The sequence below is a fragment of the Hemicordylus capensis genome, chromosome 10 (genome assembly GCF_027244095.1).
Source record: "Hemicordylus capensis ecotype Gifberg chromosome 10, rHemCap1.1.pri, whole genome shotgun sequence".
Classification (NCBI taxonomy): domain Eukaryota; kingdom Metazoa; phylum Chordata; class Lepidosauria; order Squamata; family Cordylidae; genus Hemicordylus; species Hemicordylus capensis.
The window spans coordinates 165,175-190,979 of record NC_069666.1 but is presented as its reverse complement, the minus strand read 5'-3'; the positions used below and the strand labels follow the sequence as shown (position 1 = coordinate 190,979).

The 25,805-nt window shown below is 65.2% G+C and overlaps 2 protein-coding genes across 8 annotated transcripts in view; one reads left to right on the top strand and one right to left on the bottom strand.

The window, feature by feature from the left end:
• Positions 1-17: 17 nt before the first annotated feature.
• PPIP5K1 (diphosphoinositol pentakisphosphate kinase 1) lies at positions 18-20,964 on the top strand. Of its 6 annotated transcripts, none has more exons than XM_053272459.1 (30): positions 18-227; positions 705-900; positions 993-1,083; positions 1,642-1,727; positions 2,242-2,396; positions 2,828-2,929; positions 3,038-3,199; positions 3,493-3,614; positions 3,786-3,887; positions 4,264-4,350; positions 4,607-4,682; positions 4,787-4,893; positions 5,126-5,211; positions 5,603-5,731; positions 6,221-6,342; positions 6,601-6,783; positions 7,427-7,568; positions 7,662-7,885; positions 7,992-8,119; positions 10,159-10,273; positions 10,803-10,910; positions 11,006-11,125; positions 11,219-11,398; positions 11,643-11,730; positions 12,480-12,602; positions 14,246-14,308; positions 16,143-16,322; positions 17,821-17,958; positions 19,733-19,846; positions 19,944-20,964. In XM_053272459.1, exons 1-30 carry the CDS (start codon positions 18-20, stop codon positions 20,402-20,404), a joined length of 4,200 nt encoding a protein of 1,399 aa, XP_053128434.1. In that variant the 3' UTR covers positions 20,405-20,964. The 6 variants fall into 6 exon arrangements, with proteins under 6 accessions (XP_053128434.1, XP_053128433.1, XP_053128435.1 ...); XM_053272458.1 differs by having other exon boundaries at positions 11,216-11,398; XM_053272460.1 differs by lacking the exon at positions 16,143-16,322 and having other exon boundaries at positions 11,216-11,398.
• A 1,465-nt stretch (positions 20,965-22,429) lies between these two features.
• The window catches only part of MAP1A (microtubule associated protein 1A), a 33,691-nt gene continuing 30,315 nt past the window's right edge, over positions 22,430-25,805 (bottom strand). For both annotated transcript variants that reach the window (XM_053272793.1, XM_053272794.1), the window contains 2 exons: positions 25,104-25,348; positions 22,430-24,822 (listed from right to left, as the gene is read on the bottom strand). In XM_053272793.1, the coding sequence (XP_053128768.1) occupies positions 24,667-24,822; positions 25,104-25,348 (401 nt within the window). In that variant the 3' untranslated portion in view covers positions 22,430-24,666. The remainder of the gene's footprint in view (positions 24,823-25,103; positions 25,349-25,805) is intronic.

The following is a 25,805-nucleotide window of genomic DNA, read 5'->3' as shown; positions in this document are numbered from 1 at the left end:
TGGGCCGCCGGTCGGGCATGTCGTCCTGGACGACGACCACCCCTGAGCAGGCGGAGGAGCGGGCGGAGGAGGAGGGGGGGGGCCGCCGCAGCCGCAGCCGGAGCCGGAGCCGGGCCCCGCGCTTCTTCGTGGGCTCCCGCGATGACGAGGGCGACCCCCTGGGAGGGCCAGACATGAAGATGGACGAGATCGACTTCTTCGAGGATGAGGAGGAGGAGGAAGGCTCGGTAAGCTGCTGGGGTGGCCCGCCGCGGGGGGGGGGCTGCCCTGGAGGGGCCTGGGTGGCCCCCACCCCACCCGGCCCCCTTGGCCAGCCCCCTTGGCCAGCCCCCTTGGCCAGCCCTCTCCAGCTGCTGCTTCGGCAGCTGCCTGGCTCTGCCTGTCCGAGGAGGAGGAGGAGGAGGAAGGAGGAGCCTCCCGGCCCCCCCCCCCCCCGCTGAAGAGCAGTCTGGGCTGGGGGGTGGGGGGCAGGAGGCTGCTGCTGCCCTGCCTGAGAGCGGACAAGTGGCCGCCTGGCCTGCAGCTGCCTCTCCTCCTTGGGTGCCCCCCTGGCTTGCTGGACTCCTCCCCCGGCGCTCCCTGCTGAAGCGAGTGGGGGGGGCCACGGTTGACAGCCACAGCCGCTCCCCCCCCCCCACGGCCTGTTTGGGACCTGTTGCTTTCCTCCCCCCCTTCCTGCTGCTGCTGCTGCGCATCTTGGGCAGCCTCCGGAGCGGCAGATTGTGGTTGGCATCTGTGCCATGACCAAGAAGTCCAAGTCGAAGCCCATGACGCAGATCCTGGAGCGCCTGTGCAAGTTCGAGTACATCACGGTGGTGATCATGGGGGAGGACGTCATCCTGAACGAGCCCGTGGAGGACTGGCCCCCCTGCGACTGCCTGGTCTCCTTCCACTCCAAAGGTAAAGCCCCCCCCCCGGCTGCCCCCCCCCACCCGCCCCCCTCGCCTGCTGGCCTGGCCTCCCTGCAGCCTCCCCCCTCCGCTCTCTTCCAGGGTTCCCACTAGACAAGGCGGTCGCTTACGCCAAGCTGCGCAACCCTTTCCTGATCAACGACCTTGACACGCAGTATTTCATCCAGGACAGGTAGGGCTGGGCAGGTGGCTGGGGCCCCCCACGCCCCGCTCCCTCCCCAGTGCCCGAATGGCCTCCTCCTCTGCCCACAAGGGGCTTCCTGCCGATGGGGCCGCTCAGTCATCTGGGAAGAAGCTGGGAATGGCTTCTCTCTCGCCGCCCCGTCCTGCCACGCAGGCAGCAGCGTTGGGTTAGAAGGGAAACGGGAGGACTGGCTCCTGGTCCCCCCCTCCCAGCAGCTGCATCCCTCGCCCCCCTTCCGCCGGTCAGCGCCGTTTTAAAAAAGGTCAAGGGGGGACTTACCCCTCGCTCCCTCCTCTGCAGCCGTGACGGGCATTGGGGGCGGCAAATCCTTAGCCGCCTTCGGGCAGCAAAAAGCTTAATCCCCCCGTTTGTGCCTTGCACGGCAGCAGAGCCCCAGAAGAGTGGAGGGGCTTGAGTGGCTCTTGACCCAGCTCCTCTGCAGCTGGGTGGGGGCCCTGCTGCGGGCAGTAGGAGGCTGGACCCAGGCGGGCAGCCTCCTCCGGTGGCAGACGCCCCCCCCCATGCTGAGCCCCGTGTCCTCTGCAGGCGGGAGGTCTACCGGATCCTGCAGCAAGAGGGAATTGACCTGCCCCGCTACGCTGTGCTCAACCGGGACCCGGACAAGCCAGATGGTGAGTGTCCTGTGCCTGGGGCCGGGGCAGTGGGGTGGCCTGCTTGGGGTTTGGAGCAGCAAAGGGCCCCTGCCCGCCCGCCCGCCCGCCCCCCGGCTGCATGGGGCAAGTGTGGTGCTCTCCCGCCTTCCCTGCTTGGCTGGCCCTGCATCCTCAGGCTGTGCTGAGGGACCCTGGTGGCGCTGGAGTGGGAGGTCTCTGGCTTCCCCCAGTGGCTTCTGCCCACAGCCAGAGAATCCCCGGCGGAGTCACTCTGGCTTGGCAGGGGGTGGAGGGGGTGCCTTGGCGAGGCTCCCCCCAGGGTGCCGGAGCTTGGCTGGGGGCCATTTCTCCTTGCCAGAAGGGGCGGCTTTTGTCTGAAGGCGATGGGCCCTTCTGCCTGGCCAGTGCCTCCTCCTGGCTGGTCTCCTTCCAGGCCTTCGGGCCCCCCCCCCGACACTCTGGGAAGGGGGAGGAGTTAGGGCGCCTGGCCGTTCCGCCCTCCTCTGAGGCAGCCTTGCTCTGGCCGCCCCAGAGTGCAACCTGGTGGAAGGGGAGGACCACGTGGAGGTGAACGGGGCCGTCTTCCCCAAGCCCTTTGTGGAGAAGCCCGTCAGCGCCGAGGACCACAATGTCTACATCTACTACCCCACTTCAGCCGGCGGGGGCAGCCAGCGCCTCTTCCGCAAGGTGAGGGGGGGCTGGGGCAGCAGGATCCCGGCGGGCCCCGGGGCGAGAGGCCTGCCTGCAAGGGCCACTGCTTGGCCGGGCTGGGTTCCTGGAGGGTCCCAAAGGAGGCTGAGAGACCCTCTGAGGAAGGGCAGGTGGGCTGCAGTCTTGTTGGCAGTCCTTTTGGGGGTGGGAAGGCCCTGGCCATGTCCCCCCCCCCTCAGCCTTCTCCTCACTCGGCTGCCCGTCACCAGTTCTTCCCACGGCTTCTCCTCAAGCCGCTTCTCCAGCTCCTCCTTGTTGCTCTTCTGAACCCAGCCTGATTTGGCCACCATCTCCTAAAATGATGATGCCCACGCCAGGCCCGGCCCTCTGGGCATCCTGCAGCTGGCACGCTGGCGCCTGGCCTGCTCCTGCGCCTGCTGCCCGGCTGAATCTGCTGCCTCTTCCAGATTGGGAGCCGGAGCAGCGTCTACTCGCCGGAGAGCAGCGTCAGGAAAACGGGGTCGTACATCTATGAGGAGTTCATGCCGACAGACGGCACAGACGTCAAGGTAGGGAGGGGTGGGCGGGGGGGGAGGAGTGGGCCGAGTGCTCTGGGCGGCTGGGGCTGAGCAGGACCCCCCCCCCTCTCTTTCTCTCGGGTGGCTTCTGTGGCTCAGGTGTACACGGTCGGGCCCGACTACGCCCATGCTGAGGCCCGGAAGTCCCCCGCTCTGGACGGGAAGGTGGAGCGGGACAGCGAAGGGAAGGAGATCCGCTACCCGGTTATGCTGACAGCCATGGAGAAGCTGGTGGCCAGGAAGGTCTGCGTGGCCTTCAAGGTGGGCATGGCTTCCTGGGCCCTGCTGGGTTTGCCTGGACGGCTCTTGGTCCGCTGGGCACAGACGCACCACGGCGGCCTCTGTGTGTGTGGCTGCCCGCCTGGCCCCTCCCTGCTGCCGAGCTGCGTGGCAGGGCCCCCGGGGCCTCCGTGGGGAGCGCCTGGGCCCTCCAGTCCCCTCCCGGGGGCCCCTGCCTCCCAGTGGTGCCAGGCTTGCTGGGGGCTGCCCAGATCTGCTGGGCCTGGTGCCACGGCTCCCTGTGAGCCCCTCGCACCTCGTCTTGCCCCCTGCAGCAGACGGTCTGCGGCTTTGACCTCCTGCGGGCCAACGGCCACTCCTTCGTCTGCGATGTCAACGGCTTCAGCTTTGTGAAGAACTCCATGAAGTATTACGACGACTGCGCTAAGATCCTGGGGTGTGTGTGGCTTGCAGGATGAGGCCACGGCCCGAGGGGTGCCTTCGCTTGCCCTTTGCGGCAAGGCGCTCTCTGCCTCTGTCTGCGGTGGGCGGGCTTCTCTCTTGGTCCGGCTGGGGGTGTGGGGGGCTGCTTCTGTGGGGGTCCGAGCCCTCTTTCTGACTCTGGCAGGAACATCATCATGCGTGAACTGGCCCCCCAGTTCCAGATCCCCTGGTCCATCCCCACGGAGGCCGAGGACATCCCCATTGTGCCCACGACATCGGGGACCATGTGAGTGCTGCTGGGCCGTGTGCTGGGGGCGGTGGGTTGCTGCAGGTGCCTCCTCTGCACGGGGGGTGGGGGCTGCTTTCCTGAGAGCTGCTGCCTGCCCTCCTGCTCCCCGGAGACTGGGGGTCAGCTCCTTCTGCCTGCACGGGGTCAGACCGGACTGGACCGGACCCTTCTCCGTGAGGCCAGTGGAGGATTCCCCCGGCCCCTCTGAGCTGGGCAAACTCCTGCCTGCAAGCCGAGGCAGGGAGAACTGGCCGGCCAACTCACAGGCCCTTCACTGCCTGGGGGGGGGCGCGCGTGTGTGTGTGTGCCCCACTTCAAACAGAGAGCGTAGTCAAGCGAAGGCCCTGAATTCTCCCGGCTGCCTTTCCTGCAGGATGGAGCTGCGTTGCGTGATTGCCGTTATACGGCACGGGGATCGTACCCCCAAACAGAAGATGAAGATGGAGGTGAAGCACCCCAGGTAGCTGGGGGGAGGGCGGAGGGCCGTAGCACGATGCTCCTGCAGGGCGGGCAGGGGGTGGGGGCTCTGGGTTCCCTGCCCCGGGAGCCTGTTGGGGCCACAGAACATGACGGAAGCCCCCACCGGCCGGGGTCTTCCTCGCTTGGCCTGGCTGTGCCGCGGTTGGAGGGGGGTCTTGCTGGCTCCAGCCCCTGAAGGGGACTTGCTCTGGAGCGCTCCCTGACCCCACCGCTGACTCCGCTCCTGCCGGCCGTAGGTTCTTTGCCTTGTTTGAGAAGTACGAGGGCTACAAGACCGGGAAGCTCAAGCTGAAGAAGCCGGAGCAGCTGCAGGTGAGGGGGGGCCGGGGGAGGCGGCCGGGGGGGCCGGGGCCGGGGGGGCCGGGCTCTGTGCCTCACAGCCCTGGCCGCCTTCGGACCGCCTTGGTCCCTGGCAGGAGGTGCTGGACATCGCCCGCCTGCTGGTGCTGGAGGCGGAGCAGCCTGACTCGGAGGCCCAGGAGTGCCAGTCGAAGCTGGAGCAGCTCAAGACCGTCCTGGAGATGTGAGTGGCGGGGCTGGGGGGGGGCGAGGGGGCTGGAGGCTTCTCCGGGGCAGGGCAGCCCCACTCGCTGGGGCAGCGGGCAGGCTCTGGCAGTGCCTCTCGGGGCCCCGCAGCCTGGCCGTGGCTTCCTCCTGGCTGCTGCTGCCGCCACCTGTGAAGGCGCCGCTCAGGCTGGCGAGGGGTAGAGGCTGACCCCAGGGTGTGGGCCTCGGCTCCTCTTTCCTCCTGGCAGGTACGGACACTTCTCAGGCATTAACCGCAAAGTGCAGCTGACCTACTTGCCTCACGGGCGCCCCAAGGCCTCCAGCGAAGACGAAGGCATGTGTCCAGCTGCTGCCGGGGGGCGGGGGGGGGGGCGGGAGTGGCCCCTCGGCTCCGGAGGAGAGGCTCTGGGGCAGGATTCCAGGGGCTTCCTTCCTTCCAGGATCCCAGCCAGAAGCCACCTGTGGGAAGCTGACTGTGGCTCTGAAGTGGTCCCCTGGGGCCCACAGCCCTCAAGCATGGGTGTGTCCCCCTCTCGCTCTCCCCCAACCCCCCCTCGCTCTCCCCCAACCCCCCCCTCGCTCTCCCCGACCCCCCCCTCTCTCCCCCAGCTCTAGGGGTGGGGAGAGCAGAGCTGGGTGCTGTGAGACCCCCGACTCCACTGGGGGGGGGGAGGCGGGGGAAGCTGGTCTTCCTCAGGGCTGGCTCTGCCTCTCCGCCTCTCCAGATGCCCGCAAGGAGCTCTCGCCGGTGCTGCTGCTGGTTCTGAAGTGGGGGGGCGAGCTCACGCCTGCTGGCAGAGTCCAAGCGGAGGAGCTGGGCCGGGCCTTCCGCTGCATGTACCCCGGGGGCCAAGGTGAGAGCGGGGTGGTGGTCCTGGCTGCTGCTGCTGCTGCTGCAGCGGTGGGGAGAGCGCGGCTTGGAGGTCGCTGGGCTCTGTGGGGAAGAACGCCCCGGAGGTCCCCCACCTTACACTCTTCCTGTGGCCGGCCCATCTGCCCCTCAGCTCGCTGAGAGGACCTTGAGGGTGGGGTGGGCCCAGGCCCCAGGCCCACCCCCACCCCCCACCCCCCGGCTGCTGGAAGCCCCGGATTAGCGTGTCGCGCCAGAGACCCCAGAGGAGCAGCTGCCGACACTCCTGGCCGCCTGCACCAAGCTCCCCACCACCACCTCTGCCGCCGCCTGCCAGAACTGGGCCCCTGCCTCTTGCCGCCACCACCACCACCACCTCAAGCAGCACCTGTCCCTGGTGTGTGGGGGGAAGCAGGCAGGGGGGCTCCCTTCCCAGGTGGCTGCCAGTTGGCCTTGAGCTCCCCCCACCCCCTTCTCTCCGCCCCCCGCCCAGGGGACTACGCTGGCTTCCCGGGCTGCGGCCTCCTGCGCCTGCACAGCACTTACCGCCACGACCTCAAGATCTACGCCTCGGATGAGGGCAGAGTCCAGATGACGGCCGCGGCCTTTGCAAAGGTGCCGGTGGGCGGGGGGGGGGGGTCGCTGCCCCGCCTTGGGACGCTGCAGGCAGGAGGGGCCCTGGGTGGCCCTGGGCGGCAGAGAGAGCACGTGCTGAGGGCTGAGGCTTGTCTGCGGCCACCTTTTTCGGGCAGGGGGCGCATCTTAGGTCTGGGGGACATCCCAGGATGAGTCCTCCGGGGTCCTTTCCGGCACCTGCGTCAGCTGATGCCAGTGCTGCCCCCGCTTTCTCCCCCCCCCCCCGGTGCTCTGCAGGGCCTCCTTGCTCTGGAGGGGGAGCTGACGCCCATCCTGGTGCAGATGGTGAAGAGCGCCAACATGAACGGCCTCCTGGACAGCGACAGCGACTCGCTCAGCAGCTGCCAGCACCGGGTGAAGGCACACCTGCGGGATATCATGCAGAAAGACGCCACGTTCTGCGAAGAGGACTACGAGAAGGTAGCGGGCACCCCTCTAGCCCCCAAGGAGCCCCCCCGCTGGGGCCCCTCCCCGGAGCCCACCACCACGAGGGGTCCCCCCGCTCCTTGCTGCCACCTGGCTGGCGTTTCTGGTCATTGTGGGGTGGGAAGGGTAGGCAGCCCCTTGGCACGATGGGAGCTCGGTCCTGATCCCGGAGCAGCTGAGCGATGGCTGCAGGCCGAGGCAGAAGGGGCCGCCTCGTGGTGGAGGGTGCTGGCTCTGCCCCTGGACGGCCAGATGTGGGGTGGCTCACAGGCGCTCCTGCTGGGGGTGGGGGGGCAGGGGTGTCCTTCCAAGCAAGCGGAAGGTGAGGAGGGTGAAGGCATTCTTTGAAGGGGGCACCGTCCCCACCCCCAGCATCTTGCTTTTTAGAACAGGGGCGTTTTCAACCCCCTTGGAGAAACTTCCAGGCAGTCTGGGGAGGACGTGAAACTCTTGGGGCAGGAAGGCAGCCCTTCGTCCCGCTCTCAGTGGGGGGGGGTGGCAAGAGGTCTCCTGGGAGCCCAGAGGTGAAAGGGGGAGCTGGGGGGGAGTCCCCCGGGGTGGGGGGCTGGGCTTCCTGGGGCTGGGCCCATGAGGGGCCCAAGCTGGCCTGACCTTCTGCTCTGTTGCTGGCCGGCAGCTGGCTCCCACAGGCAGCACCTCCCTCCTCACGTCCATGAGCATTATCCAGAATCCAGTGGAGATCTGTGACCAGGTCTTTGAGCTGATCGAGAGCCTCACTGCACAGATCCAGAAGCGGCTGGAGGACCCCAAGTCTGCAGGTGGGGGGTGTGTGGAATAATGGCGGTGGGGGGGGAGATACCCCCGATCCTTTGCCCAGGGGCTGACTGTGGGTGCTGTGGCCTCCTCCCCAGACCTTCAGCTGTACCACAGCGAGACCCTGGAGCTGATGCTTCAGCGCTGGCGGAAGCTGGAGCAGGACTTCCGCCTGAAGAACAAGCGCTATGACATCAGCAAGATCCCTGACATCTATGACTGCGTCAAGTATGACGTGCAGCACAACACCGCCCTGAAGCTGGAGGGCACCGCTGAGCTCTTCCGGCTCTCCAAGGCCCTGGCTGACATCGTCATCCCCCAGGTATGGCCGAGCGGAGAGCCCTGGTCCCGGGGCTGCAGGTGGGCTGGCCCGGCCCAGGCTCTGGGGGCCTTCTCTCCACCCCACGCACTCCTTGCCGTCCACCCAGGAATACGGCATCAGCAAGCAGGAGAAACTGGAGATCGCTGTGGGCTTCTGCCTGCCTCTCATCCGGAAGATCCTGCTGGACCTGCAAAGGACCCACGAGGACGAGTCCGTCAACAAGCTGCACCCCCTGTAAGGACCCTCCGTTTCGTGGGAGGCGGTCTGTGCATGTGCGCCTGGGGCTGTGGGCCATACGAGGGGTGGGGCTTCCTGTCTCCTCCGCTGTGGGGCTTCCGTGAGGTCTTTCCATTTTGCTGCCAAGCCACGGAGGAGTCTTTGTGGAGAAGAAAATTGGGGAAGCCTCCAAGGGAGACAGAGCTGTAAGAATGGCTGGATTACTCTCACGTAGACTGAGCAAATGCACATTCAGGTAATGTCAAAGAGGCCAAATTTCTAGATGGGCAGAATGGCTGTGCCTCAGAAAAGTTGGCCATGGAACCAACCAGAGGGAAGGCAACCTTGGACTTAATTCTGAGTGGTGTCCAGGACCTGGCGCGTGATGTCATTGTCATAGAACTGAAAGGGAACAGTGACCACAGTACAGTCCGGTTCAGGATGTATGCGAGGGTGGAGAATTGCCAAGGAAGTCCAACTTCTGTCTTTGGAAGAGGAAAGTTCTCAGAAATGAGAGGACTGATGAAAAGAAAGCTTGAAAGGGAAAGTCAGGAGGGTCAAGTCACTCCAGAGTTCATGGAGCTGAATTGCCAGCAGCATAGTAGAAGTTCAGTTATACGCCAAAAATATACACCCAAAATAAGAAAAGGTACCACCAACATGAGAAGGATGCCAGCACAACTGACGTGCTCCCAGCTTGGCTGAAGGACAGGAAACAACACGGGGAAGTCAGAAGTGGGGGTCCCTCGGGGGTCTGTATTGGGACCACTGTTTTTTCATTTATTCATCCATGATCTAGAAATTGGAGTAAGCTGTGAAGTGGACAGATTTGCAGATGATACTAAACTATATTTAGGGTAGTGAAATCCAAAATGGGTTGTGAGGAGCTCCAAAAGGATCTCGCCTGTTGGGGCGAGTGGGCAATGGAATGGCAAATGCGGTTTAGCGTAAGGAAGTGTAACGTGATGCTCATTGGGGCAAAAGCTCGCCAACTTCACATATACACAGATAGCGTCTGAGCGATCAGTGACCAACCTGGAGAGAGATCTTGGGGTTGTGGTGAACAACTCGTTGAAAGTGTTGATCCAGCGTGCAGCAGCTGTGAAGAAGGCAAATTCCATGCTAGGGATTGTTTGGAAGTGGGCTGAAAATAAATCTTCTACTATTATAATGCCCTTATACAAGTCTGTGGGGCATCCACTTTTGGAATACGGAGTACAGTTCTGGTCACCTTATCTCAAAAACGAAATTACCGGACTGGAGAAATTGAAGAAGAGATCAACCAAAATGATCAGGGGTCTGGAGCACCTTCCTTGCAAGGCAAAGCAACAACCGCTGGGGCTTTTTAGTTTAGGGGAAAGGGTGGCTAAGGGGAGACATGGTAGAGGGCTATAAAGTTATGCGTGGTGAGGTGAGAATAGTGGAGAGAATTTTTCTCCCTCTCTCATTGCACTAGGAACAGAGGTCATCCCATGGCATTGATTGCCAGGAAACGTAGGACCAACAACAGGAAGTATATTTTTCACATGGTGCATAATTAATCTGTGGAATTCTTTGCCACAGGATGTGGTGATGGCCACCAGCTTAGATGGGTCTAAAAGGTGCTTAGACGGATTCATGGAGGACAAGTCCGTTTCATCAATGGCCACAAGTCTTGATGGCTGTAAGATGCCTCTGGGGGCAGGTCTTCATCTCTTGCTGGTGGGCTCCTGTGGGGAACCGGAGGCTGGAGTAGATGGGTCTTCTTGGGCCTGATCCATCAAGGAGAGCTTCCATCCCGTGCTTGGCCGCCTTTTCCCAGGGTGTCTGTGGCCAGGAGAGGGGGGCGACTCGGCCTTGGATTCCCCACTGAGCCCTCCTGCTGCCAGGATCCTCAGAACTCTTGGGGGGGGAGGGTGGCAGCCCCACGAAGGAGGCAGTGGGGAGCCAGAGAGGGAGAAGGGCCCAAGGTGTCCACCTTCTTCTTCTTCTGATTGATTGATTGATTGGATTTATATGCCGCCCTCCCAAAATGGCTCAGGGCGGTTTACAAATTAAAACCTTCTTCGTGGTTTCAGGTATTCGAGGGGGGTCCTGTCTCCGGGGCGCCATGTCCGGACCCGCCTGTACTTCACCAGCGAGAGCCACGTCCACTCCTTGCTGAGCATCTTCCGCTACGGAGGCCTCCTGGACGTACGTGAGGACCTGTCTGTCAAGTGGGGCAGGCCCTGCAGGAGCTCTGGTGGGGTCTGCCCCATATGAGCCGCTCCAGCTGGGGCTGCCCCTGCCTGCCGGCCTGCCTTGGCCTCCCTGTGGGCTCTCGAGGATGCAGAGCTGTCTCTCCTGCCAGGGAGCCAGGCGGATGGCCGATCTCCTGGCTGTCCCAGAGTCCCATGCCTGCCCCCCCCCCCGATATTCCGATATTTGGAAAGCCGTGGGCTTGCCCCATTTCTCATTCTTGGGGGTGCTCTTCAGGCAGTTTTCTCTCCCCACACTTGGTCCTCCATGTGTCTAGGTTGTAGGAACCCAGTGGGGTGGGTTGCTCTGAAGGGGCCTGAAGCATGCTGGGCTTCTGGACCCACACAGGTCAGAGAAGTGGGGGGAGCCTGCTGGCTATGGGGTCCCTCTTCAGGAGACTTGGGGGCCCAGGGTGGATCAGGGGCAGGGGCCGCTCTGGGGCGGCCTCTGACCAGCCCCCTTTGGCTCCCTGCTGGGCTGTCAGGAATCCAAGGACCCCCAGTGGAGGAGGGCGATGGACTACCTTGGCGCCATTTCGGAGCTGAACTACATGACACAGATTGTCATCATGCTGTACGAGGACAACAACAAGGTGAGCGGGGGGGGGCGGGATGGGGGGGCAGCGGGGGCCGTGGCTGCAGCCGCCCCCCTCACCCTGCAGCCCCCCCTCTGCCCCCCCCCCGGCAGGACCCTTCTTCCGAGGAGAGGTTCCACGTGGAGCTGCACTTCAGCCCCGGAGTGAAGGGCTGCTGCGAGGAGGACGGTGCGGCCCCTGCTGGCTCCGGCTTCCGGCCGGCTTCCGCAGAGGTGAGTCTGCCCTCCCGGCTCCTGAGCGGCCTGTCTGGGGGGGGGGGGCGAGGGGGGGCTGGTGGGAGTCCCCGTGTCCTCTCGCCGCAGCAGGAAGCCAAGAAGGCGGAGCAGGGCAGCCTGGAAGACGTGGCCAAGCCGGCCCCCATCGACGAGGTGGACCAAGCCCAGCAGCGGCAGCAGCAGCGGCGGCCGCCCTCCCAGGCCCCGGAGCCCCTCCTCGTCCAGCGACGGTCGCCTTTGATCCGGAACCGCAAGACGGGCTCCATGGAGGTAGCTGGCGTGGGGAGGGGTCGCGCAAGGCCTGGGCCGGGTGGGTCTCGGGAGGGGAGGGGGCCGGCCGGCCTCCGGGGACTGGGCTGCAGGAGCCTCTCGGCTGCTCGGCTCCTGGCTGAGGTGGGGCTGGCTTCTCTGCCCCCGCCCCCCCCGGCTGCTGAGCCAGGGCTGCCCCTTGCCCCTGGGGGGGGGCGCCCGAGGGCGGCTCTGGCCCACTTCATGGTCTCCTCGTTGCCTGCAGGTGCTGTCCGAGTCCTCTTCCAAGTCTGGCGGGTATCGCCTCTTCTCTTATTCTAGGCACTCCTCCGAAATGAAGCAGAGCGGCTTAGGTAGGCGCCTCCCCAGCCCCCGGCCCCCGGCCCCCGGCCCTCCTGCCCTCGGCGCAATGGGGCCTCTCCCTGCAGCTCCTGGGGGTCGGAGGCTTCTCCTTCCAGACCGGACCTTTTTCTCCTGCCCCCCTTTGTGTGCTTTGGATGGGAAGGGGAGTTGCTGGCAGGCAGCCCCCACGGCGGGTGTCCTTTTCAGGAGACCAGAGGCTCCCCTGCCCTAGGGGAGAGGAGGGGGGCTGGGCCGCCCGCAAAGACAAGACGCAGCCTTGGGGGAGCTTTTCCGAGGACCCCCAAGGGGGAGAGGGGTGTGTGTCGGGGGCTTGGAGCACCCCCTCCCCGCTGCTCGAAGAGAAGGCCCCCGCTGGCTCAGGCCGTGGATCTGGGGCTGGGGTGGTCCAACCCTTGGAAGCCCCCCCCCGCTGTTGCCTCTTGCGCTCTCGGTGCTGCGGGGGGATGGGGAGAGAGCCCCTCCTCTGCTCTGTGCCCGGCCCGGGGGGCTGGCGTTGGGTTCTGCCAAGTGTGCTGTGGGCCACGGACCCCCCTCGCCCGCCCTGGCCACGGGGAGAGGGTGGCGGTCCGGGAGAGCCCCCTCCCCTCCCCTCTGTGCTGTGCCGCGTCTCTTCTTCCTCCGCAGGGGGTGGGGAGGTCCCTGCCCGCCTCCATCCCGCGGCTTCTCACCCGGGCAGGGGCCGCACGTGGTGTGGGGGTGACGCAGCTGACGCCCCCCCCCCCCGCCTGTGCCTCTCCAGGGTCCCAGTGCACAGGGCTCTTCAGCACCACGGTCCTCGGAGGCTCTTCCAGCGCCCCCAACCTCCAGGACTATGCCCGCAGCCACGGGAAGAAGTTTGCCTCCAGCTTTCTGCACAAAGATGGTACGTGCATCCTCTGCCGCAGGCCCCCAATCTGTGGGGTTGCCAAGAAGAGCCCACACAAGGGGGGGGGTGGCCATTTGCCAGGCCTTGCTGGGGCTCCCTGGGGGCTGCTGTGGAGGGGGGGGCAGGAGTTCCCAGTGGGGGCCCCTGCCAGAAAGGCCGGGCTTTTTCTCCCCCCTCCCCCCCCAGCTACCTGAGTAGGTGGCCGGTGGGGGCTTGACCCACACTCCCCTCTGGAAGTGGCGCCCCTTGAGCCTGGCTGCGTTGATGCCAGCAGAGCAGCACTTTCCCTGCTGAAGGGCTGTGGAGGGGGAGGTGGGGGGCAGTGCCGGGGGGCTGAGGCGGGGCTCTCTTGCTGCGTGTGCGCTTGCTGGGCTTGGGATGGAGTCGGGTCCCTCCAGGGCTCTGGGGTCTTGGGCTGGTTCCTCTGCTCCCTGCGGCTGAAGGCGGCCCTCACAAGCCTCTGGCCTGGGCAAGGGGGCGGCTAGGCAACCCTGGCTTGTGGGGCCCGTCTGGGTCAGAAGGCTTGGCTTGCAGGGCGAGGGTCTCCGCCTGGACCCTCCTCCCGCTCTCACCGGGCGGCTCCATGTCCTCAGGGGCGTAACACTAATGGGGCAGGCGCGGGGAGGCCGTTGTCTGGGGGCCCCCCCCACAAGTCACACGACGGACTCCCCCCGCCACGCACCCGCCCGGCTTCCTCCCGTTGGGTTCATCCTCCGAAACTGACGTGAGTGTTCAGCCCTGGAGCTGCCAGAACCGCAGGTCTTTCTCTAGGACCGTGACATGACCTGCATCGCCCACAACGGACAAAACCTTAAAAAAACCATTTAGGATGATGTCCTCTTGGGGCACATCAGAGAGACAGAGAGGGGGGGGATATAATTTATTCCACTCTGCTTTCTGTCATCTTGCCATCCAGCCTCGCTTAAGACTTCTTTACTTCATGAGCTGAGCTTCGGGGGGGGGCATTTTAAAATCTTGGCTCGGGCCCCCTCCCCCCTCGCAACGCCCCTGCACGTCCCGCTCTTGTTGGGCCAAGGGGGGGCTGTTGCCCGGAGCCTGGTCCAGCCGGCTTCTCGCCACCGGCCTCCAGAGCTCCTGAGTCGAGGCCCGTCCCGGCTTCTTGGGCCATCTGCGTGTTTGCGGTGGGAGCTCAGGCGGCCGGGTGGCTCTGGGAGGGGCCCGATCCCCTCCTGCCGGGACTCGCACAGGCTCCGTGTGCAGCGCTAAGGCCGGTGGGGGGATGCGCACTCTCCTGCCCCCCCCGGATCAAGGGCTTCCCCCCCCCAGGGGCCGCCGTGAGTCTGCTGGGCCTTGGAAGAGGCTGCCGGGGTGTGAGGGAGTGCAAGCCGCAGCGGCAGCCGGGCTGATCTGGGCTGGGCCCTTGCCCCCCCCCCGGAAAGTGGCCGGGAGAGAGCAGGCCTCCCCCCCGCCCCCCCCCCCCGCCTGGGGCCAGAACCTTTTCCTCCAGAGAAGAGCCTGCTGGGGCCAGTGCCCCCCCTCCCCACCCCCCGCCTGCCACGCCAGCCTCCCCTGCCACGGCTGCTCCTGTAGTGGGGGGGGGTCCCTCTGCTTCCGGGCTGGGGGCGGCAGGCAGAGGTGGGCAGTTAACTGAAGTGATGGTCTCTTCTTCTTCTTCTCAGAGCTCTTGTCTATGCCAGCCGTAAAGCGATTTTCTGTGTCATTTGCAAAGCACCCAACTAATGGTACGTTTGCTTCTTAACAAGGCCCCCCCCCGGCTCGCTCCCCCCCTTGTGGTGACTCCTGCCCCCCCCCCAGCTCCGCCGTGCCCTGGAGTGGCAGCAGTGGCCTGTCCTGCGTCCTGGCTGCCCCCCACCTCCTCGCTTGCTCTTGGCCTGCTGTGTTCTCCCCGTGGGGGGGCGGGGGGGGGGCGGCGGCAGCAGCATGACTGGTGGGCGGGGCGAGGGGAGAAGGCCCTCGGCCCCTCTGTGGGGCTGGCCTGGGGCTAGAGGAGCTCCTGAGAAGAGGGGGGTGGGCCAGCCGGCAGGCGGCACCTCTCCCCCCACAGCTGGCTGGGCTGGTGTGGGGCTGCTCTGGGGCTGCCCTGGCAGGAGGGCAGGGCTGGGCTCTGGGGGCTTTGCCCTCCGGAGGTGGCAGAGGGTGGACGCCCTGCGTCTGCCCCCCTGCCCCCTGGTCTGGGTTTCTTTTCTCACTCCCCCCCTCCTGGGAGGGGCCTGGCTGGCCGGGGCTGCCGGGTTCACTTCGCAGTTTGGGGGTCTTCTAGTTGACAGTAGATGGCAGCCCTTTGTTTCTCGCGGAGGGCCTGGGTTTGGCTTCAGGGGCTCCAATGGCCATGGGGTGGGAGGGGTGTCCGGGCCGGGTGCTTCTTAAGGGGAAAAGGGAGCGGAAGCAAGCCGGGGGGGGGCCCTGCCCACGTCCCCCCAAGCCCAACGCATGTAAGTTCCCTTCATGTTCCCAACGTGTTTCTATGCTTAATTTTTAATTTTTGTAATGTTTATTTGTCTGCTGGCAAAAAGTAAGGCTTAGCTAACAGAGGGCAACAAAATCAGCGTTACCTCCATCTCTAGCATTGGGTACATGTCTAATTATTCTTTTGGATATTTTATAATTAAATTTCTATACCTCCAGCCTAACGCGATGGGATAAAAATGACTGGATTCTGCCTCCTGTGAGCATGCGCAGGCTGACCGTGCAGCCTTGGAATCCAGACTGCCGTGGGTTGCTTCCTTGCCCCCGCCCAGGTCTTCCCCTTGGACCTCGGCAGCCTCCCAGCTGAACCCATCCCCATCCCCATCCCCATCCCCATCCCCATCCCCTGGTGCGGAGTGGAGGGCCCCCCGGCAAGGCTGCCCCGGCGAGGTGGTCGGATCTTGGGGGGGCGGGGGGGGTTGCGGTCTGGAGCCCAGGGACTTTGAGCCTGGGCGCGGCGGGGGGGGGGGGGGGCACCTGGCTGTACACAGTGGCAGGGAGTGACCCAGAAACCCCGCGGCCCCCAGGCGGCCTCCCTCCTGGCCTTGGAGCAGCTTCTGGGGATGTGTTGGGAGGTTTCCCGCCGGGCTGGGGATGGGCCTGCTGGCGAGTGGGTCGCTGTTGTTGCTGGGTGGCGTCTTGGCCGCGTGCCGAGGGGAGGCCGAGGGGCAGGGCCAGGGCTGGGGCCAGGCTCCCCACTCTGCCCCACAAAGTGCACCTGGGCTGAGCCCTGCCCCCCGCCCCCCCCAGCCCCCGCCCCCCAGGAGCAGCCTCAGTTCCCTGGTGCTGCTGAGGGTCTCTGTAGGCCTGGAGGGGCCCCTTGGCTGGCCGGGCGGGATCCTGCCCCTCGGGCGGCTTTGAGAGGCCTGGCAAGAAGTCGCTGTCGGCTGGGGGGCTTCTGCCTGCCCTCTGCTGGGGCGCCTGCCTGCCTGCCTGCCTGCCTGCAGCCCCTGTGGACGGTCCCAGGCGCGTTTGGGCCTGGTCTTTGGGGGAGGGCTCTCCCCTCCCACCTTGGCTTTTGCTCAGCTGTGCTTTGCGCGCCCCCCCCCCCGCCTCTCTCACCCTTCCTTTGTGGCCCCTCCCCGCTAGATGAGCCGGAAGGCCCCCCCGGTGCCCACCCCCTGCGCCGCTCTTCCTCTGACCTTGCTGCCCACCAGCCCGTCTCCCGGGATGCCGCCCTGGCCCACCACCTCCACCAGTGCTCCTACCACCTGCGCCTGTTCCGGACCTGGCTGGTCTCCGGCTGGGGTGATCTGGACAGCCTTGACGGTACGGCATGGCATGGCCCGGCCCGGTCCCTTCGTTGCCTTGCCCGAGGTGTGCTGGGGGGAGCCCCGGTCCTCGCGCAGCCTCTCTGGCGCGCGTGTGGAGCTCCTCCCCAGCCACTGCTTTCTTCCTGGCTGTCTGCCCGCTTGCTCTTTGCCTGGTGGGGGTGGCTTGGGGGGGTGGCACTTTGCCCCCAGAGCCGGAGGTCTGTCTTGCTCCTGCTGCCAGCTTTGCATGGGGTGGGGCTGGCTCCTGGCAGCCCCCCGTGCCCACCCCACCGCCTCTGGCTGCGGCTGCAGCAGCCGACGTCCCAGCGAAGGCGGCTCTGCCGGCCAGGCCCCTCCTGCATCCTGCGCCCTGAGCTTTGCGCTGCCTTGTCGGGGGGAGGCTGGGCTTGCAGAGCGAGCTGACGTCCTCCTGGGACAGGCAAGGGGTCGCGGGACAGAGCTGGGGGGCTGGGAAGGGGCCGCGTGGAGATGCCTGGCCCGGCCCGGCCCCTGAGCGCAGCCGGGTCTCCTCCTGAGCTGCTGCAGCGGTGGGGGGGGGGTGCAAGGAGGAGGGGCTGTGGAGGTGGGGTTTGCCTTGGGGCAGGCAGCTCTGTCTGTGTGCTTTGGCCTCCACGTCCCTCTGCCAGCAGAGCCCGGGGGCCCGGGCCCCGGATCTGCCTCTGCCCCGGAGGCTGCCTTCCTGCCAGCACCGCCTCCCAGTGCGCTGGGCTGGCCCTGCTCCTCAGGCTGGGGCCTGGCCCCGAGATCCTGCCGCCCTCGCCCACCAGGCCCCGAGCTGGGGGTCGCGAGCTCAGGGCCGGCACAGCCCCCAGAAGCAGGAGACTCTGCCTGCTGGCCCTCTCTGAGCCCCCGGCTGGGTCCGGGTCTAGCACAGAGAGAGCTTTGTGGAGCTGTTGGATACGAGGGGCAGCAGAAAGGTGGGGACCGGAAGGGCCTCCCAGGGGAGCCGTGGTCAAAGCAGGTGGCTTGTGGCGGGGGGGGGGGGCCGTGAGCTAGGCAGGCACAGTCTGCCCGAGGCTGGGGTCGGAGGGGTCCCTTGGGGTGGGGTCGCCTTGGCAGCCCACCTGCCCGCACCCTCTCCTCCTCCTCCCCCTCCCGGCTTGCCCTCCTTCCTCTCCAGGCCCAGCAGAGTCTGGATAGGGGCTGTAGGCCGCTCGGGAAAGAGGGCCGTGACTGGAGCCCCGGAAGGAGAATCCAGTCAATAACCTGCTCTTGGCGTTTCCGAAAGATACCCATGAAAAATGTGGCATGAAATGTTGTGCCTCTGCCTCTTTCCAGACATTTCCGAAGTGCGCTTCTGCCCACACACACCCCATGCCATGCACACGGGCACACACACACACACGGTAGTGGGGCTTGTTTGGGGTGTCTAAGTATTGCGGGGAGGGCTTGATGGTCCCCATGTCTGCAGTGTGCACTTAGGAGGGAGCGGGCTGGGTTTCTCCTCGGCCCCTCGGGGAGCTGACGCTGGAGAGTGTTTGGCTTGCTTGCAGGTTTTGAAGGCTGTTCCATGGTGCCCAGCATCTATCCCTTGGAGACGCTGCACAACTCTCTCTCTCTGCGCCAGGTCCACCATTTCCTGTCCACCATTTCCAGGAGCTGCAGCAGCACCCACTGCAGAGCCCCCGCAGGTACCAGCCATCTGAACACCTGCCTTGGTTGCCAGCTCTTGAGTCGGCACCAACCTGGGTGTCGGGGGCGGGGGGGGGAGTGGTGACTGTCCCCGGGCCACGGGGGGGTGGGTCTGCTCCTTGCTCTCCCCCAGCACCTCTCTGGGGGCCCAGCTTCACGGTTTGTCCTGGGGGACCCGTCCCAGCCTTGCTATGCCGCTGGCGCCAGCTCCTTTCACAGCCACCAGGTTGGTTTATTTTGAGTCTTTCAGTCCCACCTTCTGCTTTTTCAAGGTGACGGGAGCTTAAATCTAAAATCAAGAATTTTAGATTTTTGAATTTTAGTTTTATTTGACATGCATATTGGGAGATAAAACTAAAATTCAGAAATCTAAAATCCCGTTTAAAAGAGGAACAGGAAACAGACAGCGAGTTGTTAGAAGCCAGGGAATGAAGAGGGTCTTCTCAGGGTGCCTGGAAGCCCCAGAAGGGACCCTGTCCCTGGTCACCATCTGGCCGCCAGAGATGCTCTTAAGGAACTGGAAGTTCCGCCCAGCAGGAGGGAGAAGAGGCTCCTTCTGAGTCCGGGGCTGCCTAGAGCTGGATAGGCTGAAGCCCGGAAGTGACTGGGCCCCGTGAAAGTCTTCTAGCGTGAGGGCATCTGAAACAGCCCCGTGCTGTGAAGCTAAGCCGGTCTCAAGCTGGCCAGTGGATGGGAGGCGGACGGAGACCCAGGATGCAGAGGGAGGCAGGCGAGGGGCAGAATCCAGCCAGCAAGCAAGCGGCACCTGTGGATGTTTCGGAGCCGACTTCCACGACAGCCCCATGCATAGTCATCAGAACAGCCCTGCTGGATCAGGCCCCCGAGGAGGCCCATCTAGTCCAGCATCCTGTATCCCCACCAGATGCCGCTGGAAGCCCACAGGCAGGAGCTGAGGGTGTGCCCTCTCTCCTGCTGCTGCTGCGACTCCCCTGTAACTGGTAGTCGCAGGACCAAAGTGGCCCAACCCAGCCATCCGCAGTGTGTGGCTGGGCCATCTCTGCCCGCACAGGAGCACCAACCCAGGCTGAGGGAAAGAGCTTTGTGCTCTAGAGCCAACGCCAAGCTGAAGAGCGGCGAGCTTGATCCGAGGACTGGAGGGGCCTGGAGGGCTGTCCAGCCCAACTGGGGGCGTCCCTGGCCTGTGGCAGCCGGCTGCCGTGGTGTGGGTCAGATCACCGGCTTCCGCAGCAGCCGTGATGGTGCCTCTTTGGCTGGCTGCAGTGGCCGGATGGTCCTGGAGAGCCATCTTGCCATTTCTGCTGGGATGCAGGCAGGGCCTCAAGGGGGAGACGCAGCCGCCCGTCTCAGCTGCTCCTGTTGTGCCAGGCTTCCTTTTTTCGGGCGACCGCACTGGGGAGAGAGAGAGGGTGGTGGCAAAAAGGGGCTGCCGTCCCCTCCCAAAGTGGGTCTTCAAGTGAAGCTCTGCTTGGCCAGACTTGGACTCCAGTGTCCCCCTCCGGGGTTCCAGCTGCTCCCTTTGCTGCTTCGGGCTCCCTGGTATATCGGGGTGACCAGGCTCTTTGCAGCGGAAGCGGGTGCTCAGAAGGGGGTCCTCGCTGGCCTGGTAATCTCTCTGCTCCAGAGCGGCTGGGGCTGCCGTGGCACCCAGGGCCAGCATTCCCTCCCCCCCCCCTTCAAGCTGGCAGCAGGGGAGCTGAAATGCCCCTACTGGGGCTGGCCAAGTGGGGGGGGGTGGCGGCACCCCGCAGCAGACCCAAGAGGCTGAGGGGACGGTCTCCCTCTCTCCTGCAGCACTCCTGGGCTCCCTGATGGACCAGCAGGCACCGGGCGAGGCCTTCACCCCCCAGCAGATCCTGGCCTCCTCTCTGCCCTTGCGCCCCCCTCGCATGGACAAGCCCCCTTGGTGTAAGTGACCAGGGCCTGGAAGAGTGGAGGGGAGGGGGCTTGCGGGGGTCGGAGGGCCAGTGCCGGAAGAGCTCTCTCCTCCTCCTCCTCCTTGCAGACAGCAGCGGCCCCTCCAGCACCGTCTCCAGTGCAGGGCCCTCCTCCCCGACCTCCTCGGACTGCTGCCCTCGCTTCGCCTTCACCGACAAGCCGCCTCCGCTCAGCTCCCAGGCCAGCAAGGAGAGGCTCCACGCTCAGCTGGCCGGAGAGGGGCCTCCCAGGGCGGAGGAAGCCGGCCTGCCGGGCAGCGGAGCCTGGCCGGAGCCCCTGAAGGTGGCCGGCGCAGAGCAGCTGGGAGGCCCCTGGGAGCGGGGCCCAGAGGAGGCCGAGCCGGTCTGGGCGGCAGGAGGGGAGACGCGGCCGGAGGAGGGGGGCGGCCGTGGCAGTGGAGGGCCCAGTGGGCAGGCCGACCCGCCTGGAGGGCCGCCAGGGGGCGAGGAGGAGCTGGCCGCCTCCGGGGGGCCTGCCTGGGAAGAGGCTCTGCTGAGCCCCTTCCTGCCCGTGGGGGAGAGCGGCTAGGAAGAGGCCTGCTCTCTCACCACCACCAGCCCAGGTGCTGAGCAGGCAGGAGACCTCCAGGAGCCCCGCTGGACACAGGCCGCTGCCCCTTGTGTGTGTGCTGGGGGGGGCAGCAAGGGGTGCAGGGTGGGGCAGCCCCCTGCCCGGGCTCCTGCAGGGACAGCGCTTGTCCTCCAGAGCGTCCATCTCCAGCTGCTGCCCCCACAGGCCGGGAAAGAGGCCCTCTTGGGATGTGAGGGGGGGGGGGCTTTGCTGCCCAGGCCTTCCTGGCAGGGGCTCTGTCCAGAGCGCCCACCCTCCGCAGAGCTGCACTGTGAAATCAGGTTTTCCTAGAAACAAGAGGATGCGATGCCAAATGGTGTACAGTACAGAGCGAATCTTTAATATATTCTGACTGTGGGGCGGGCTGGGCTGAGGGTGCCCCTCTCCCCGCATTCGTGACAGGACTGTGTCTGTGTGTCTGTCTCCCTCCCTCTGGGACTGGTGCCACTGCCCCCCCCCCCACCTTCCTTGTGCTGGATCTTTTAAGTGTAGTAAAATGCCGAGGCACTTGGTCTGCTTCCGTCGTCGTCGTCTCTCTGTCTGGCCTCACTGCTTTGGATCCGTGCCTGGTGGGGCAGGAAGGAGAAGCGCGGCTCCCACCCACCCACCCACCCACTGGGCGCTGCTGCCCTCACAGAGTCTCCTCCCTTGGCCTGCCCCCCGGGCACAGCCAGGTCTTTTTCGCTGCCGCTGCCTTTGGTGGAGAGGGCAGGTGTGACGGGAGTCGGGTGGGTGGGTGGGTGGGTGGCGGTAGTGCCGATATACAAAAGAAGTTCAGCAAAAGAAGTTATTAAAACAGTTTGCCTTGAACGAGAAAGCAGAAGATGGTTCCCCTGTCCCCAAAGGACTCGCCGTCGCAAAAGAAGCCCAAGGCAGCCGCCACTGGAGGAGTGCTGGGGCTGGAGAGGGCCGGTGGGTCTCCCCTTGCTAACCGCCGAGAACGGCCGCTTGGCTCCATCAGCACGTGGGGGCTGCCATCTCCAGAGAAGCGGCCAAGGGAAGTCCCAGGCTTCGGTGACTGGGCCAAGGATCCAGCCACACTTGCCTGCGTGGAAACCCTTCCCTCTCCTGCTGTCTCTGGGCAGCTGGGCCCCCGTCGAGGGCATCCTGATGCCCCTGGCTCAGCACGCCGACTGGCAGCGGCCCCTTCCCGCCCTCCTTGGGGAGGCTGCCGGGGAGTGAAGCCGGGACCTTCTGCAGCCAAGCAGGTGCTCTGCCCCTGAGCTGCGGCCGCGTCCCGCCCCCGAGGGGAAGGTCTTCCTGCCGCTGCCCCTCCCAATGCAAACCAGGGAACCAGAGCGGTGCAGAGCTGGGAGGGAAGGCCCAGGGGGCTGTGTGCACACCCGTTTCAGCTGCCCCTCTTGCTGGAGAGGGAGAGGCAACTTGCCTAGGCGGCATGGGCACACAGCTTGGCCTTGGGCTGGTGCTTCGAAGGGGGGCCGGGCCAGTGGGGGAGAGCCCAAGCAGCCTGCAAAGGGCTTCTTCACCCGGAGGGGGGTCTTGCTGCTCCTCTGCTGCCCAAGGCACAGCCCCATGGGGGCGGAGGGGCTTTCTTCCTGCCCACCCCCATGCACTCTCTGTGAGACGACCAAGGGGGCTGGCGGCTGGCGGGGCCTTTTTCTCCTCCAGCACTCACTCAACAGACACTCACTGCCAAAGCCTCCAGCTGCACACCAGCAGCAGCCTGGCCTGGCCTCCTAACCCTAACCCGAGACGTGCTCTTGGCCCTGAAGTGGGGAGGGCAGGCTCCCGCTCTGGAAAGGCCCCCTTGAAGAGAGGTGGAGGCCCCGCAGCCCGTGCCTCCCTTCTGCCAGGATGCTGAGGGGCTGCTGCCCAGGGAACCCGTCCCTCGAGTGTTGCTCTGGCACCCGAACGCAGCCCACTCCCTGCCCGCCCGCCCGCCCGCCCAGCCCAGCCGGAGGGGGGGTCTTGCTGTGCGTGGTGCTGCGGAGGGCAGCGGAAAGAGGAGAGGAGCCCGGCAGGTTCGCAGTCGATGTGGCTTTATTGGTTAGTGCAGGCCTCTCCCTTTACAATCATCAGAAGTACAGAGCAATGCGCACAGGCATGGGGCTGGAGAGGAGGAGGCGGAGGAGGAACTCAGTCGAATTGTACAGAAGGCAGCCAAAAAGGCTGGGGCGGGGGGGGGGCTGGGCTCTGCTTGTATGACAATCAGCAGGAGGAAGCCAGCCCCGCGGCTGCCCTCTTGGAACAGTCTCGAAGAGGTGGCCTCGGTCCTTGGTCACGCTTCAAAAGACTTCTGGACCTTTGATGTGCAGGTGTCATTGCGCAGTTGTTGACCACATGCAAGAACAAGCAAAAGCAGGGTTTTAAGGGTTGTTCCTTTTGTTGGTTTCCTGGGCTGCTGGGGTCCAAACAGCCTATTGTGGCCTCTGGCTGGGCTTGGGGGGGGGGCGTGGTTAGAAAGAACAGGGTGGCTTCCTTTTTTTTAACTTTTTACAAGTTTGCCATTAAAAGGAGAGAAGTTGCTGAAGCCTGCTTCAAAACTACAAAAATGTTGGAAAGAATCTCAGGCTGTGGAGAAACAGAGAAATAATTGGGCAAGGATGTCAGAGCAGCAGGACTGCAGCATATGGGGGCGGGGGGGGGCAAAGTGCCTCCCCTGTACCTTCTTCCCAGAAGGAGTGAGGGGGCTCCCAGACCCCCCTGCTCCTAGCTTCAAGTTTTGAGACAGAGACACATTCATAGGTGGGTTTGTCTAGGCCTGGCTCCCAGCGCCCCGATGCCTTCCCCCTTCTGCCTGGGCTGAATGCGTGCAGCTTGCAGGCACCCCGGAACGGGGCAAGTCTGATGCCCTTGCAAAGAGCAAGGCAACAGGAGAGTGGCCCGTGGGCTTGCACTGCCCCCTTGTCCATGACCGAGTGGACGGAGCCCGCCTAGCCCAATGCCTGACCTTGTTGCCGGGGCTCAGGGAGTTGTTTTTCACGGCAGCATTTAGGACCTGGAGTGCCCTGAAGACCAGAAGCCGACAGTGCCATGTTAGTGCACACAGGCCAAAGGGTGGTCAAAAGAAAATCTGCCTGCGTGCGCGCACACACACACTCCACAGCAAAGCAAAAAATAAATAAATAAATTAGACACTAGCCAGAAAAGGAGCCCCTCCAGCGCCCTCCCTGCCCCACACCCGGCGCGTCCTCCCGAGCAGGTTCTGAAGCCGCTGGGGCAGGGCGAGAGGGCTTGCTCCGGGCCATGATCAGCGGGTGAGCGGGGCTTCCCCCAAGTCTGCCAGGAGTGGCGTTGCCATGATCCGCGGCCTCCAAATCCTGTGCTGGACTCTTCCCCTGCCCTCCCTGCCCAGCACTGCCCTGCAGGAAGGAGAAAGGGCTTCCTTGGGCCCCTGGCGCTTGCGGCAGGAGTTGGGAGACTGGCAACCTCTGGGGCGGGGTGGGGAGCCAGCCGCCCGCAACAGGCGCCTGACTTGGGCCCTCTGGCCTCAGTGAACAGGCATCGCCACACACACACCCCCACTCCCCGCTACCACGAATGTGCCTCCCAGCCCTGTTTCGGTCGCCTTCAGCGATGTGGGACCTTGTGTTGGGCGGGTCCCCTCAGTAGACCCACCCGCCCCCTGGCAATGCTGCAGATGCTTCCTTCTGGGACTGCGGCACGTCCACCTTGGGGCAAGAGGCTGCTGTGGAGGGCTGGCCAATGAGGCCCCAGTTTGGCGGGGGGGGCGTTGTCCAGTCCTCGCCTCGCCCTTCAGGCCTTGAGGGGCGGAGCCCTGGCTTTGCTGGCAGGGTAGCCGGTGCCTTCTGTGTCCCGTCATCTCTCTTGCTTCCACCACCGACCCGAGTGGCCCCACGGCCTGAGTCAGGTGGAGAGGTCTGTGGGGCTGACCCTGACCCTGGGCCATCGGGGAGGAGCAGCCAGGGGAGTGGGAAGAGGGGGGCGGGGGAGTGTGCGCGGGTGGGGTCGAAGCAGCCGGGTTATTCTACAGCAATGATGGCGGCGGCGGCGGCGGCGGCAGCAACAACAGAAAACCAGGCAAGCAGGCCCCTGCCCCGCTGCTCACATCAAGAGGCCACGTCCTGGGCTCTTGGCCCACAAGAACCGATGGCAGGTGGCTGGCGGGGCTGTGGGGGCCGTGGCTGCGGAGGGAAGGAGACTCTGGCGGTGGCTGGACGGAGCAAGAGCCGAGGGCTGCATGGCGGGGCGGGGCGGGGGGGGAGGCGATCCATGGCCGGGTGCTGCTGGCTGTGGCCTCAGAACTCAATCTTGCATGCCGGGAAGGACTCGTCCTGCATCACCACAGTGCTGCTGCTGGCCAAGACCATGATGCTCAGCTCCTGCTGCTTCTCGTGCGTCTGTTGGTACCATTCACGGGTCACCTCCGTGTCGTGCGTTGGGATGAGAGTCACCTGGGGGGACACAGCACAGGGTGAGGCCGAGAAGGCGGCAGGCCTGGAGCACCAGGAGGGGGGGGCCCGGTGGTCCAGGGGTGCCCCTGCCTTCCAGGGGGCTCCGTGCGGGAGCCTCCCCCCCACCCAGCTGCTGAGCGGCCTCCTCCTCCGGGGAAGCTTTGCTCAGGGCTTGGAGGTTGGCAGCCAGCCTAGGCCTCCTTCTCCTCCGGACTGGACTGGGGGCCCAGGGCTGTGAGCCGCTGAGGAGCCAGAGCCCCGCTCCCCCCCCCGCTGCTCACCTGCAGCTTCTCCGGGCCCCAGTGGGCCTTGCCCTCCAGCAGTGCGTCCAGGACAGCCCGGCTGGGCTCCCCGTTGGCAGGGTCATTGCCGCTCACCACGTAGTAGGCCGCTCGCACCCGCTTGAAGAACTCCTGGTCAGCTGTCTTCCCGCTGCAGTGGTTGGGGATGTAGGCCAAGTCCACGTAGACGGGAGGCCCTGCTGGCACGGACGAGCCGCTCTTGGCCCCGCTGCCACTGCTGAGTGCTGTGGGGCAGAGAGCGGGGGGAGGGGCGTGTTGGGGAGACCATAGCAGCCTAACTCGGCGGGGTATGTGTGTGTATGGGGGGGCATCTCCCCCCAACCCATCTCCTGCTGCAACCACCCAGCCGGGTCCTTCAGATGATGGACATGAGTTTTCCCAGACCCGGCAGCTCAGCATCAGAAGAAACCTGACACACCGGAGCATCAACCCCACGCAAGCACAAGGCAGTCCGGCAGGCGCAGCTACTTGTCCCCATGGAGCCAGACGCAGAGGGCTTGCCCGGCTAGTGCCGAACGGTGGGCGAGGACCCTGGCAGCCCGGACTGCAGCTCTCCCCTCAGCCATGCAGCTCACTGTGGCCCTGGGCCCATCGCCAGCACGTGGGGAGGGCCCTGAGCACTGCTTTGCATGCTGGGGGCCCCGAGTTCAGTCTCTGGCCGCATCGCTGGTGCAGCAGGAA

Coding starts and splice junctions, on each gene's coding strand:
- PPIP5K1 (XM_053272458.1), top strand. CDS start 18: ATGTCGTCCTGGACGACGACCACCCCTGAGCAGGCGGAGGAGCGGGCG. Junction 2,930..3,037: donor CAGACGGCACAGACGTCAAG/GTAGGGAGGGGT, acceptor TCTGTGGCTCAG/GTGTACACGGTCGGGCCCGA. Junction 11,731..12,479: donor AATGAAGCAGAGCGGCTTAG/GTAGGCGCCTCC, acceptor GTGCCTCTCCAG/GGTCCCAGTGCACAGGGCTC.